Genomic DNA, 16,110 nt, shown 5'->3' on the forward strand with positions numbered 1-16,110 from the left:
ACGCCTAGAAGAGATAAATACAGACCAGAAAAGTTTTCTTCATGAAAACTGCTCTGCCTCATCAAATTAAGAGCGCAACAAGAAGTGTGCAGCCATGGAGCACTGTTTGTCACATGTGACCTCTCTCTCATTCTGTTGGCTGAGAAAATCTTCAGAAAATGGCAGGCTATGAATGTCACCTGCTATTATTTGTGTTCTTTTGCAGCGTTAGCAGGAGGACCCTTGCCTCGAGGGCATGAATTTGAACTGCACGATGTCCGGTTTCATTGGGGGAGAGAAAATCAGCGTGGCTCTGAACACACTGTTAATTTCAAAGCTTTCCCCATGGAGGTAAGAGTGGTCTTGCCCTTATCTAGCCTTACACTTTTCCTTTGAATTTGAAACCAATGTCTTAAAAACCTGTTGGTTTGATTTTAACCCTGCAGCTTATTGATTTATAGTCACTTTTAAAGGCTGTCATCTTAAGTATGCATTGGGAACTTATAATTAACATGTACAGCATTGTGCCTCTGGTGCAAATTCTACTGCATGATTAATTGGTCATAAAGTTAACCTTCAGCACTATTAACTTCTGCATTAATAATATTCTAACAACCTCTGCTAAACTTAGCATTTCCTTGACTACTAGCTGGAACATGGGCAGAGGCACACCTGGCTTCCTGTTTTTTTTTAATGGACAAATAAATGTAAATCAAGCCAAAATCATCAATAGATTTGTTCGTAAACAGTTTTCACTACTTAAAAGGAAGGTCTTGAATGGTATTGATCCACAGTGGGTTTCCAGTTTTTAGTGAAATGCAACTTTTAAAAACAGGTATAGGGTTACTGCAGTCCGCAATGTGAACTATGCGCGGTAGTCCAACTCCATGCATGCATTTACGGTGCTAGTTGGTGATATTCAAGTGTTTCCTCATGCTATGCAGTTAATCTTTTTATATTATAAAAGCTCTTTCAGTGCATATTTGTTTGGCTTTAAATATTTTCATGCTATTTATCTTAATCCCCTTAGAAGCTTGAAAACAAATTTCCTTGCCATTTTAATTCTTTGTGGGATTTGTTACGAAGCACTGAGCTGCTGCGATAAAGGCTTGTTTTTAAGTACTATGCCAAAAGGATTTTGGGCCCACTTCAGACATTAGCTCTGCTCTGTCACTAAAAGGGAAACATTAAAACAGTTGAAAATCTGCACAAAACCTTGAGCAGTTAATTGAGAAAATTAAAAGTGGGAAGGGCCAGTTCTGTTCCTTTAGAACGTCAGGAATTTCATCATCATTTGTTCTGAAAATGAACATAAATCACAGTGCAGAGGTCTACTCAGGTGTAAATCCTATTGAGATCTAGGTAAGTGTGCCTACTCAGAAGTAAGTCTTATTGAATTCAGTGGTGCTTACTTCCAAGTATGTGGTGTTAAGATCACATCCTTGATGTATGATGTATGAAGGTGGAGTAGCACAATTGGCTTTGGATCTCTGCAACCTATATACACAGATGAAATTGCATGTTATCACCCCCCACCTCTGGGTGTATACCTAGGTACCTAGGGATGCGAATGGGATCCGTTCTGGAGCCCCGTTCGCATCCTGTGCGGGTCACGTTTCGCCGCTTCCCTGCATGTGTGTGACGTCATTTTGACTGTCTGCGCATGCGCGCATGGTGAAACCTGGAAGTAACGCGCTTCGTTACTTCTGGGTCACCGTGGAGCACAACCCAAAAATACTTAACTTGAAGCACATTTATCCTGAGGTATGACTGTACTCATAATATACATGTAGGTGTGTACTCACTAATTTCATAATTTGTGAACCTCAGGTCTTCATGTATCTCTGTCTCCTCTAGTTGTACAAAAATTAAAAAGAACATTAGCTTAATTTACAGAATTATAGGCCCTAAAATTCCTAGCTAATATAGCATAATGTTAAAATACATTTCTAAAATACTTTTTTGGGGGGGCCTTTGAAACCTGGAATATATTTTAAAGATTGGCAATGAATAATCTGGATAAAGTTTTAAGGAGAAAGCTAATCATGTGGTACAAAAAGAGATTTAGCTAAATCTGTGAACAGCTTTAAGACGGGAACCACAGGCTTTAGCTACTGAATGATGTTAGATATCTAAATCTACTGAAGCCAATGGAGCAAATGACAAAAGATTCTAGCTTTGCATATTCACTTGCTTTTTCATTTTAGTTTCTGCCAGAAAGCTGCAGAATACCAAAAATATATCCATATAGAAACATTGAGAAGAATGTTATTATTATTTTTTCCAAAACTTGGAGAAGCTCAATACTGCCAAGTTCCATGTTATTTTTCATTTTTTAAATGAGAATAAAACAACATCCTGTATCTTTAAGTGAAACAATGTAATTTCATTCTTCCTGCATATCTGGGAAACTGGTACTCAAGGTTAGGACTTTTTGGTTCATGGCTTAACAGATTAGCTAACTAGAGGTTTCCAGTATGACCTCTGGAAACTGACATGCTCAAAATTAATTATTGCGTTGTCTATTGACCAACTCTCCTTATGAAATTCAGAAGTTGTTCTTGGTTGTATTTGTTAACCTTCAGTAAAATCTTCACAAAAATGCTCTGGACAGCTGCAGCCAGGCATGGTAGACCAGGGGTAGGCTGAAGGTAGATTGGAATCTCCTGGTAGACTTCTGGATGACTTGCAGTAGATAGTCAAGGGTATCTGCTTCCCAGCTGCTTACTCATAGCCACAACTAAAAAAGCTCAGCCCTCTCTCACAAAAATTAGCATGCTGAGAAAGAATGCTTTACTCCTTTGCCCCACAATGGTCCCAATCAAAACTAGGACCCCCCCCAGTGCCTGCTAGTTGCTCCAGTAGGAAAGCTTCCATTCAATGAAAGCTTCCCACCTGGAAAAATAGCAAAAGCTTGGTATCCAAATTCAGATTAGACCTGGTGGGGGCAAAGGGTTAAAGCTCCTCTCCTCCTCAGGCCATTGTCCCTTTCCCATCCCACCCTCCACCCCTGTTGAAAGGCATTTTTAAAGTCACTAATTTAAGGGCTCATGACACACTTAATACCCCATCTTGTTTGACCCTTAGAGCAGGCATAGAGAACAGCGCAACAGCAGATGTTTCACAGTCTTCCGTTCACAGTTGTTAAATGCATTCAATGTTTTCCTAGTAGCAGATTGTAGAGAATGGTAAATTTGTATGCTTTATAAAATTGAAGTCTTATCCTTAACCTTCTGTCACAGAATGAAAAGTGTGTGTGTGTGGGAAGCAGTTGATACCACCTTTAAATACAAAGAAGAGGCATGAGAGCGTAGCAGTTATTTTATTATCTGTTGATAAGGTCTTCAGAATATTGGGTTTGTTTGATCAGGTTTTATTTGATGCAAGTGGTACATTCGCAGGGCCTGAGATGGACTTTGGTTTCAGGTAATTGAGTAATGAGGGTACTGAATACTGCAGCTGCTAATTAACTAAGACATATTAACGACACATATTACTTGCAGATAGAACCCTTAACAACTTGGCACTGCACTGCTGTCGGGGCTGACCTGGGGCATTTTCAAAAACTGGTCTCCTTTCCTGGGAAATGTTGCAGGAAAAGCTAGGGTGGCCTCAAAAGCTAAGTCATCATCCAAAGAAGAGGACAAGGAGTATACAGATATGTATAACATGCATATATATATATATATATATATATATATGCATGCTAATTTATATGCATTGATGCTAATTTAAAATACTTCAAATAATATTTTAAATAGCAATATAATAGCATAGTGAAAAAGGCCATGAATTAGGAACCCATCTGCACTATACATTTAAAGCAGTATTATACCACTCAAAGCAGTATCGAACCCTATGGAAGTAAGCAGATCACAGAAGAGCTGAAAGTGAAAATACATATCATTTTAAGGCTCCATGTTCTCCATATTTTCCAGAGCTATTTCTTTGCATAGATAAAGACAGATGCTGCAAACCTACAGAGGCACACAGAACAAACAACAGATCCTTCTAACTGCTCTACGGCTACTTTTGAAACAATAACATTAGAATTTTGTTTTTCTTTCGATCTGTTCTGCACATAAAATTTAAGACGAGAGAGTGAGAATGATGCAATTTAAATCTAACACGGCAATATTGCCACAGCTACGCTGCTGAAATATTGCAGGGAATTGCAGAGCAGAGATTTATGGTGGTACCCTCACTGCCCCTCTTCTCAACTTTTTGTGGCACCTCGGGTTTCTAAGCAAAACCAGAATGAAAGGGTTTGTGTGGAGGGATTAAAAGGGGTTTGTGGATGAATGAGTCATCTATCCTTCCTTCCTCCAAGTCAGGGCAGCAGGGCAACAGGGATACGTGAATGCAGCTAGTGAAGTGTTCAGACTGGCATGAAAGCACAACCTCTCTGTGCTGCACATTCAAAGAGGAAGCCTTCGGAGGTTGGCTGCCCTTCCAGACGGACTGATTGTTAGGAGTAGGCTTCGTATCCTATCGCCATGCTCAGTGTTATTCCTCTTACATTAGCCGAGGCAGCAATGGGTCTAAAGATAAAGAAAGCAGTGGTGTGTAGCTTCTCATAAGAAGCCACACGGCTTCTGATTGCTTTCCAGAAGTGGATAAGGTGACATGAGACGTTTCATGCTTTGCTGAAAATTATCAGTGTGCTACAAAAGTAGCCGAAACAGATCTACCCCAGGGTGCTTTATTCATTAGACCATGTTGCCTAAGTCAAAAGCATGGTCTCTAATCTCATATTGATGGAAAATAAAATTTCCTCCTGCCACATAGTATGCTAGGCTGAAAATTCCTTTCCAGCATTACATGGCAGTCCCATTAGGTGTGTGCTGTACAAATTAAGCCGATCCACCCTCAGGAAATGGGAGCTGAGGAAAGGAAACAGATCTTAGGTAGTGCCAAAGAACTGAGACTCTGGAAACCTGTTCCCTGACAAGGTGTCTAGTCTGGACTAGCCTGGACTAGCATAAAACAGCTTACCATATTAAATCTCTGCCCTTGTGAGAAGTTCTTCTGATAATGCCATACTACTTAAAAAAAAAAAAATATTCTGTTTGGTTTGAGATGAGGTTACTAACATGTACACTCTTTGATTAAAGTAAAGATATCCCACTTCTACTTTATCTTCCACAATTGTTTCCCTGCACCAGAACTTTTGTTGTTGCTGTTGCAGTTGTTAACATTATACATAGAACTTTTCCTGAAATGTTAAGAAGAGCGAATGGATGAGGTCAGTTTATTTCTTGAAATCTTTTGAATTTTAGGCAAGCATTCTGTCTGACCATTTGCTCCAAATTCACAACAAATCTTAACTTCATTGCCTGTAAAACTGCTGCAGCTGCTCTGTGGATAGGAATGGTGTAAAATCTGTGCTATGTGTGGTGCTTAATGCCCCATTCAATTAAGCACAAAATAATTCCAGTGGTCTCTGAGATTTCCATATCATTAACTATTCATCGTTTCCCTAAAACCAATGTTCTGAACAAACACTGATTTGGCACTATCCCATCAACAAATCCGTTCTCTCAAACTGGCCATTTCTCCTATTCAGAGCTTTCCTGCTTTTGCCCACTTTATCATTCCAGACATATAATCAGCTTCATCTCACCGAGTTGCTGCTATGTTTACTGCAATAACATTTCACTGTTAGTTTGAGGCTTGTCTATTGTATTTGCTTGCTATCTCTCATTTCAAGTTGTAAGCTCACTCATGCCTGGCATTTCTGGGTGTGCGCTGCTATCTTTCATAATTTGGCATGTCATGGGTTTAGATCATTATACACGGCTGGGCTTACTTTTCAAGGGGATTTACTCCCAGGTTGGTGGGACGCAGGTGGCGCTGTGGTTTAAACCATAGAGCCTAGGGCTTGCTGATCAGAAGGTCGGCAGTTCGAATCCCTGCGATGGAGTGAGCTCCCGTTCTTCGATTCCTGCTCCTGCCAACCTAGCAGTTCAAAAGCACGTCAAAGTGCAAGTAGATAAATAGATACTGCTCCTGCGGGAAGGTAAATGGCGTTTCCGTGCGCTGCTCTGGTTCGCCAGAAGTGGCTTAGTCATGCTGGCCACATGACCCAGAAGCTGTCTTCGGACAAACGCCGGCTCCCTTGGCCTATAGAGTAAGATGAGCGTGCAACGCCAGAGTCATCCGCGACTGGACCTAATGGTCAGGGGTAGCTCTACCTTTACCTTTAAGTGGGTATATAGAACTGCAGCCGAAACAGAGTGATTGTTAGCAGGATTTCATTATAAGTCCTTTGAAAACGGATAGCTTTTATATTCAATGGGATCCTTTTCCTGCAAAGCTTTCAGTGAGTCAGGAGGCTGAGAACTTGTGGTTCTTTAAGGCAATTATTGGAAAGGGTTTTTGTGGGAGGGGGTGGCGGCAACCTAGGGGCCACCCCCTCTCCTTACTGCATAGTTGGCACTGAAGCTCGATGCTGCCATGCCAGAGAGGAACTGGCTGTGAAGCACGCTGCTCAGTCAGCTCCAAACTGGCAAGACACTGTATGCATCTGCTTTATTGTAATGCTTAACTTTTTGTGAGCTGTCCTGGGAGACAAAGTATAAATAAACTGAATAGAATGCATAGTTCTGAGGATGAGTCCCAAAGTGCTGTAGGCTGGCAGGACTGATTGCACAGCAAGCTAGCCATCAACATGAGCAGTAGAGTTTTATCAGAGTTACTTGATCCATCTCTAAGGATGGGGGGAGAAAGTGAAGCACACCGCCTTTCTTCTGCATCAATATTTTTAACTGTTTCTAATATTCCGTTCTTTTGGGAAGGCTTTGTTCATGTGCATTCCTCATGACAGTTTGGGGGAAGGTTTGTCTATCCTTTTTTAAAAAAAATATCTTTTTTTTTAAAGGTATGAACAATTTTTTTGTTCATACCTAACAACTCTTCAAAGGTATGCTGTGGGTTAAACCACAGAGCCTAGGCTTACCGATCAGAAGGTCGGCGGTTCGAATCCCCGAGACGGGGTGAGCTCCTGTTGCTCGGTCCCTGCTCCTGCCAACCTAGCAGTTTGAAAGCACGTCAAAGTGCAAGTAGATAAATAGGCACCACTCCGGCGGGAAGGTAAACGGCGTTTCCGTGCGCTGCTCTGGTTCTCCAGAAGCGGCTTAGTCACACTGGCCACATGACCTGGAAGCTGTACGCCGGCTCCCTCGGCCAATAAAGCGAGATGAGCGCCAGAGTCGGTCATGGCTGGACCTAGTGGTCAGGGGTCCCCTTTACCTTTAACAACTCTTCAAAGGGCTCCTCCATGCTGGTGTTTTTTTTGGGTGTGTGTGTGAGAGAGAGTGTGTGTGAATTTGGCAACATGCCATTGATGTGCTAATAGTGCATTAATGGTGGGATTAGACTGGACCGTCCACACATCATTCCGTTAAATTGTTCTGCAATGCTTCCCCAATGAGCCAGCATTATTGCCCTCTGGAGGAGCACTAGTGTGCTACAGCACAATGAAAGTGGGACAAAAGAACACCCCGAAAATATTTGTGGTATGAAAAGTCTCAGAGTTTCAGCAGGAAGCTATGGGACATGCAACAATTGGGAACAAAGCAGCATGTCTACCCTGAAACTTTGTGAGCCAAAAAAGTACCGTATTGAAAATAGGATTGCCTAGAATCCACAGGGATGCTCACCACTTCAGAGAGAAGTGATGGTGCAACAGAGGAGGTCAGTAGTTCCTGACTGGCAAGGCAAAGCTTTGGAGATGAAGTCAAGGTGTTGGTTCAGGACAACCAACTGTGCCCCTGAAGCTGGGATCAAACATTCAAGTTGTTTTAGTGAGGTCTTGGAGCAACTGGTTGAATTTATTGGCAGGGATACATAGTCATTGACTGGAGGCCTCACCGCTTGACATTTAAAGGGCTGGAACCTTCTTTTGTCATTCCACTGAGGTGGGGAGCTGTGCGGTTCCCATCTCAGGGCTCTCTGGAGCCCCTAAGGCGTCTGTGGACCAGCCCATCAGAGTCTGGTGGCACCAATGTCTCCTCATGGCTCAGAGGAAGGGAGGCAGGCTCCGGTGCCTGCGCACACATTGTACAAACCAGGGGGTGGATCCATTTCGTCCTCAAAGCTGCAGCAGTTGAAGGACAGTGCCTCCAAGGAGTCCTGGTCAATGGCCATGACAACGAGACCTGTACTCATTCAGAATTTGAGCAGAAGCTTGAAATAAATGGAAGCCATGGTGCTGTAATATCTTTTGAAAAATTGCCCATAGGCTCAATAAATGGCAATTATTTGGAATCAAAGAGACACATTGCCAGGAATCCAGCTGTAAGGTGGGATGGAGTCAGTCAACCTACTACCCAGAACACTGAAATGTTCAGATCGAAGATTTAGATTGCATAGGATTTTGTTTTCATGAAGTGCATTGAGGTTCAGAATGGAACAAATTGTCCAGAGTTTAAATAAGATGATTTAGTACCACATACGGTAATTCCTTAGGATGACATGGGCTGGAATCTCCATTGTGCAATCAAGCAAATACAATTCAAATCCTGCTACTTTGAGATGACTATATAAGAATACTTAGATTTAATCAGGTGTTGAACCATGATTCCTTTAATTTCTTTTTCAGTTACAACCACTAACATTAAGATCCATATAATATGTAAGAAATTTCCAATGGTTTTACAGACTGGCAGTGTGATGTTATGCTGCCAGTTCAGCTGCAACACTTCAGGGAGGAACTTTGCCCAGTTGCAAGTTACATACAGTGGGCAGAACCCTACAGTTTTTCTCCACTTGCTTGTTGAAAATGCTTTGCTGCGATGCCTTTTCACTGGCACAGTGCAGGCAAGTTCTGGGAAAGTTGCCATGTAATTATCTATTGCAGCTAACAGAACAAAGATTCCCGTGGCCAGCTGGGAAAACTAACTAATTTATTGCAGCTTGAACTTTTGTAGAGTCTACAATCAGATGCATCATGCATGGAGGCAGGGGTGCTCCAGTGGGTTTTGGAAAGCTGTAAGGAACTGTTGTTGGCGCTGCAGCTTCCTTCCTTGTCCCATTTCCATGCTCATCTGTGCCATGTAGTTACTTAGATGGACTGCTGCTATAGTAATGCTTGTGGCTACAGCTACACCAGTCTTCTTCTTTAGGGATCACTCGTAGCCGAGTAAAATTGTCTTCCATAAACACAGTTTTAACAGTGAGTCCGTAAGTGACTGTGGAGGCCAATTCTGGATCCACACGTCCTTCCACAGTGGAGGTATAGGTTTCCAGGTGGGAGTTGATCATGGTGACGGTTTGCCAAGCATGCCTTCTCCCTTTCGTCCTGAGTTTGAGCATCTTCAAAGCCCATGACACCTTTAATAAAGGCTGTTCTCCAACTGGAGCGCTCGCAGGCCAGTGTTTCCCAGTTGTTGGTGTTTATACTACATTTTTTAAGATTTGCCTTGAGAGAGTCTTTGAACCTCTTATGTTGACCAGCAGCATAACGCTTACCAATTTTAAGTTGGGAGTAGAGTAGTTGCTTTGGAAGATGATAATCAGGCATCTGCACAACATGGCCAGTCCAACGAAGTTGATGTTGAAGAATCACTGGTGATCTTTACTTCTTCCAGTACACTGGCATTAGTTCGCCTGTCTTCCCAGGTGATGTGCAAAATTTTTCAGAGACACCATTGATGGAATCTTTTGAGGAATTGGAGATGACATTTCTAAGTGGTCCATGTTTCACAAGCATGCAGTTAGGTTGGTAGTACAATAGCTTTGTAAACAAGCATTTTGGTTTCCCTGCAAATGTCCCGGTCCTCAAACACTCTGCACTTCAGGGTGAGAACAGAAATCATGCAGCGGGAGGCCCCATTAGCTAAAGTGGTACCTCAGGTTAAGAACAGTTTCAGGTTAAGAACGGACCTCCATAACAAATTAAGTTCTTAACCCGGGGCACCACTGTACAGTGCTTGGAGACAGACAGTCAGATTGTGTATCCACAGCAGTGACCAGAGAAGAAATGACCACTGGGAGGAGTGCAGAGAGAACAAGCATCTGCCCCAGCTTCAACAAAACATGTCTCTTCTGTATTGGTCTCTACAGACAAAGTGGGCACTGGAACTCTCCAACGATTTGACTTTATCCCCAAAGGTGCACTCCTCCATTTTCTCCTGAGAAAGATAGATGCCAGCTATAAGGCCTACTATTATTTACCTAGTGTCCCACAGAGAATTTTTCCAATTTTGCTGCATTTCAGCTGGAGAGATATTGGACTGAACTTATGAATACAGTGGTACCTCGGGTTACATACGCTTCAGGTTACATAAGCTTCAGGTTACATACTCCGCTAACCCAGAAATAGTACCTCGGGTTAAGAACTATGCTTCAGGATAAGAACAGAAATCGTGCTCCGGCAGCACGGCAGCAGCAGGAGGCCCCATTAGCTAAAGTGGTGCTTCAGGTTAAGAACAGTTTCAGGTTAAGAACGGACCACCGGAACGAATTAAGTATGTAACCAGAGGTACCACTGTACAAAGCACATGGTCTACAATTAAGCTTTGAGTCCATCACAGTTTAGGAGCTGTGCTGATAATATTGGATTCTGTACTTCACCAAAACAAAGGGTCAGATTACCCAATGGTTATTCTTTCCCCACTTCATAGACCATGTGGGCTTCATTCACAGCCCCCTCTAATGCAACAGAATCCGTGTTGCTCCCACAGCCTGTAAAATATCTGCTGCCATGGAGAAAGGAGAACAGGAAAAACAGCCTACATTTCCCCCAGATTTGCATTTGTTCAGTTTTATTTCTCTTTGGCTAAATTTCACTTTTAAAACATGCATCTTTAGTTCTGCTGAACTCTTGCCCCTTGCCATTCTCCATTTGCTCTTTGATGCAAAATGCTTTTTTGTTTTGTTTTGGGCAATGCCAATATACCACTACGCTGTTTTCTTAAGCAGCCCACATACTGATTCTATGAATTTTAATTCTGTTCCTTTCCTCCTCCAGGCGGTTAATGGCTAACATATATTGTTTTAAATCACCTTTATTGAAATTGAATGCTCTAGTATCACCAAGTCAGAATGAACTCCCGTGAAGATATGGAGCTCAGTTATCATATCAGGATCCTTAGTGGCTTTCTCAATTGATCTAGATAAGTTTTCAACTTGGTACTGATGTAGATTCTTGTAAATTACTAGATGTTAGTTTTATTTATAGAAGCTGGTTTTCCAACTTTACATTTTGCTAAAATGTTAAATAGTTTATAATAGCTACTGATGAACAGATATAGCTTCCCACCATTGCTTCTATTAGGCTAAATAGCAAAGGCTTTTAAAATCACTGTAGCACTTGTAGGTTCAAGAGGTCATCTAGGTATTACTACTATGCTGGTCAACTCCTATATTTAGCTCAACAAGCCCCAAAGGTCTCCAAGAGATTTACTTACAATTAAAAACATACCATACAAAAAATACTGTAATAGAAAACACTAACAGTTCATACAACAAACAATACAACCCCCCCCCCCCCAAGCAATGAGAAGCTCTGACAGCACACTAACAATAAAACAAAAACGACAGCATTTCAAAGTCCTGGGGAAAAGGTAAGATTTTATTTGGCACCAAAAAGCTGTTTAAGGTAAAGGACCCCTGACAGCTAAGTCCAGTTGCAGACGACTCTGGGGTTGCGGCGCTCATCTCGCTTTATAGGCTGAGGCAGCCGGCACTTGTCCGCAGACAGTTTTTCCGGGTCATGTGGCTAGCATGACTAAGCCACTTCTGGTGAACCAGAGCACCACACAGAAATGCCGTTTACCTTCCCGCAGGAGTGGTACCTATTTATCTACTTGCACTTTGACGTGCTTTCGAACTGCTAGGTTGGCAGGAGCAGAGACTGAGCAACGGGAGCTCACCCCATTGCAGGGATTCAAACCGCCGACCTTCTGATCGGCAAGCCCTAGGCTCTGTGGTTTAGACCATGGCGCCACCCGCATCCCCTGTGAGGATTGAACTCACAACCCCTCGTTTACAAGACCAGTGCTCTAACCACTGAGCTATGGAGCCACCCATACATGCTGTTAGTGCCCTGCAAATCTCACTGGGGAGAGCATTCCACAGACAGGGAGCTACAGCTGAGGTGGGACCTCCGATGACAATCTAAGGGTTTAGGTAGGTTCATATTTGCACACCATTAAAGTCACTTGTTTGCAATGTATTCCCAATTCAACACCTTAACTTGCAAGAAACCCAGCCTTATTAGCTCAAATAATAATGCCTATAGTATTAGCATTTATGCATCTACTTAAAATTTATCTGTTCACATAAGCTTTCCCTGAGGGGTGATCTAGTTATGTTGCTGTATTAATCTGATCTAGTGTTTACATGTCTTGTATTTGTTTTATGAATGCAATTGATTTTATGCTGTTCACTGCCACAATTCCCCCCTTAATGTTGGCAGCACAGAATTTTAAATAAAGAAGTTAGAAAACAGAGTGTAAGGCAGGAATGGTGAACCTGTGGCCCTCCAGCTGTTGTTGGACTCCGACTCTAATAAACAAAGCTGGCTGGGGCTGATGGGAGTTGTCAGAACAACATCTGAAGAGCCACAATGTGTCTATCCCTGGTGTAATGATATCTACCACAGAATAAATTTACAAACATATTTGTCCAGGTGTGTTTCAGATCCTCCCTATACATTAAAGCACATCCAAGAATCCTGGGGACTGTAGTTCTTTAAGTTTGTTAAGAGTGCTGGGAAATGTATTTCTGTAAGGACAAAACTACAGTTCCTAGGATTCTTTGAGGAATGTCATGTGTTTTAAAAGTGCATTGGATGATCTTTGAATTTTTGTTGTGGATCTACCCATCATTTAACCATATGATACAAAAGGCAGAAAAATGTTTTGGAGCATCCAGAATTTTGTCATCCTACTTCACAATGGTGTATTTCTCAATAGCTGCTTCTTCCTACACCTATAGCACCAAGGCTATAGGTGTAAGTAGGCATACGCAAACTCGGCCCTCCAGATGTCTTGGGACTACAACTCCCATCATCCCTAGCTAACAGGAGCAGTGGTCAGGGATGATGGGAATTGTAATCTCAAAACATCTGGAGGGTCGAGTTTGCCTATGCCTGGTTTAAGTGTATACACCATACGTTTAAAGCACATCACTTCCCCCAAAGAACCCTGGGAACCATAGTTCCAAACACCCTTAACAAACTATTGCTTCCAGGACTTGGGGGGGGGGAGTCATGTGCTTTAAAATGAATGCTGAAGGAAATGTGCTTCTAGGAAGAGGAAGGACCTACGATCTGAATCCCTCTACTAGTCTTGGTTTAGTGCAATGGGTGCTGAAACCGCTGCACTAAGCCTCTTCAGTCCATCTGGACTAGTGGCGTGGAATTGCCACAGACTTCCTGTGATGTGCTGGCGTCTGGTGCCCAGATCCAGGGTCAGTGTGTCCTTACCAGTTTCTTATACCTCTAGCAAATGATGTGAACCGACCTTTCAAAGGGGGTGGGAGAGAAACAGCTGAACTTATTGAGTAAGCTTCCTACCATAGTTTCTGTTTCATGTCCTGCTCATATACATGTGACGAAAACTCCTTGAGCTTGGGCCTGAATATTTATACCTCTGGGATTCTTAAAGAAGAGGTAGGCACCAGGACCCCCTGGAGAAGCACCCCCAGCTTCTTGTCTCCTACTTGCCTTTCCTCCAATACTCATTGCTTCCACGCAGTGTCTCTTTCCTCCATTCCCTTCAAATTCCAGGAAAGGAAAAGGAAGAAGCAAACTAATGAGAAGCAAATGTCTACCCAGGTCTCTCTTTTTTTGGCCAGGGGCTCCTTGGTGGTGGTGGTGGGCTTTGTGTCTTCTACCTGTGGTTTTTCTTTCCTTTTGTGTTTTTGCTAGCAGCAAATTTGATTCAACTGTCTCCATTTGAATTGCATCAATGGAAAAAAATCTGCACCCCTTAAAACCATTGTCAGGGACAAATGCCCACACCTAGCGAAAGGGATCGTGAGCCTTTGTCCCACACTGTGTGGTTTTCTTTGCGGTAGTCCCTTTCTGTGCTCTACTCTGAGCAATCCAGTGTCAAAGCTTTTGAAAGAGAGATCTTATTCGGCTGTACTAACTTGTCCAAAGCTCCCATGATCTCTGGCCGCCTGCATATTACTCTGCACCAGGCCGGTGCAAAACTTGTCTGAGGCCCAAGGAAGGAGTCTTGTTTGAATGCAGTTATAAACTCAAACAGAAAAGCAGCCGGTTCCTGGCAGGACCCCCGTGGGCTTAGCCCTCTGAGGCCCAGGACAAGTGTACCTGGTTGTGTCCCACTCTGCACAGGCCTGCTTTGCACTGCTAGGAGACTTTAATCTCCTGCTTGGTGAAGCTGTCCTTTGAGGTGGTAGATCAAATTCAGATTGGCCTGGAAAGGAAGCAAGCTTTTTCCTGCATTCAGGGAAGAAATGCTTCCACATGCTTCCAGTCCAATGCAGTGTGAGAGATGAGTGGCTCATCTTTCCCTGGGTACAATCCCTAATTGCAGAGCTAAGTATCAACGTTCTTGCCTTAGTGTGCAAATGGCAATATGCTTACATTTGCTTGGGGTGCTGTAGTAAGAGGAAACAAGCTGTGGCTTTTTCATAGGGCATTGCTACATAGAAGCTTGTCACAAATGATGTACTTTTCAAGAATGACGGAAGGAAATGAGAGAGGCGGGGTTCATATTGACCTCATTGCTCTTTGGAGGATATGGTCAGCTAGGAACAGTTTGGAGGAACAAGAGAGCTACATTTGTATTCCTGGATGTTTGAGTTCAGGCACCTGAGACAGTATTTCCTGGTTGGGCTTCTTGGTATGTATTCTGGTAACAAGGTTAAAGTGCATGCTCTTAGATCTTAATATAATATTTCTGTTCTCTGAACTCACAACCTTTGCAAGCCCCGCATAAAAAAAAAGAAACTTATTTTTCAAAAGCAAATACTGTCTAAATACCGTAAGCTTTGTTTTAAATGAGAAAAACTTCCCCTGAAACTTCATCAGTAGTACTGAGAGTCCATTTAAAGAACTGCTTTTCCCCAGGCCATTTTCTTTTGATATTGAAAATATGGTAATTGTTCTGGTATTCCAAAATAAAGAGCACTTCTAAATGGCTCATTGGATATTGCAAGCAGGTAAGTGGGAGCAGCATTTTTCAACTTGCCATCTTTTCAGAGGGTAAATCCAGATTAAATGGAGGGGGGGAATGCAGGCTGGCATTTTGATGCCAATGCACCCACAGAAATTCTGCCAAAATACACACACAAAAAACCCATCCATGCATGAGCAGCACTGATCCTACAATAAATCCTCATGTGGAAGCACCCATAAAAGTCTGAAGTCATAGAACTGTAGAGCTGGAAGAACCCCCAAGGGTCATCGAGTCCAACCCCCTGCACCTAAAGCATCCATGACAAATGGCCGTCCAACCTTAAAAGGAAGGATTAAAAACCTTCAAGGAGGGAGAGTCCATAATCTCCCCAGGGAACTATGCTATTTGCATGTAACTTTTCTAAAGAAGAAACATCCCCCCCCTACATTTCCAATTTTGTACCAGCCACAACTTGGATATTTAGTCGCTTAAAATTTCTTATTTCCCTGTATTTTAAACACAAACCACTGTATGGCATAGAAGACCCTCTCTCAAATATTGTAACCATATCCTGTAAATGTTTTTGATTCAGCCAAATATTTTTTTCAGAACCCAATCCACTTCTACTTGAAATAATTCAGTAGCACAATAGCTGTGTGGCTTTTTGTGTATGTTTTTGTTCCCTAGTAACTTTGGAGCTACTGTAAATCAAAGTCTTAGATTGAGCAACTTGTACATAACCTTCACTTGTTTTCCTGGTATCTCTGGCTTGTTTGTACTGTGAATGATGGATGACCCAGTGCAACATAATGGCAAATTCCTGGAATCTGAGTCTGCTATTTGAAAAGATGCATGTTCATATTCACATCAGTTATTGATGTTTACTAGCCATATAGTCAAATCAGTGCAATATGTATATGTGTGTATTATATGTGTATGATATATGTGTATTATATCTCCATGCATCCATGTTGCTCCCCGCATCTATTCAAAGATGAATTGGATGATTTCATGAACAGCTGCAACAGGTTAAATA

The 16,110-nt window shown here is 42.4% G+C and overlaps 1 protein-coding gene and 1 long non-coding RNA gene across 7 annotated transcripts in view; one reads left to right on the forward strand and one right to left on the reverse strand.

The window, feature by feature from the left end:
- Positions 1–16,110, forward strand: part of CA8 (carbonic anhydrase 8) — a 42,271-nt gene that overhangs the window by 6,102 nt on the left and 20,059 nt on the right. For all 5 annotated transcript variants that reach the window (XR_014566497.1, XM_083748048.1, XM_083748051.1 and 2 more), the window contains exon 3: positions 206–330. Coding sequence is in view for 4 of the 5 variants with exons in the window: in XM_083748048.1 (XP_083604174.1) it covers positions 206–330 (125 nt within the window). In the remaining variant the exon portion in view is untranslated. The remainder of the gene's footprint in view (positions 1–205; positions 331–16,110) is intronic.
- Positions 1–16,110, reverse strand: part of LOC310848748 — a 38,823-nt gene that overhangs the window by 5,329 nt on the left and 17,384 nt on the right. The window lies entirely within an intron of this gene.

Source organism: Podarcis gaigeae (genome assembly GCF_964106915.1).
Source record: "Podarcis gaigeae genome assembly, chromosome: 7".
Classification (NCBI taxonomy): domain Eukaryota; kingdom Metazoa; phylum Chordata; class Lepidosauria; order Squamata; family Lacertidae; genus Podarcis; species Podarcis gaigeae.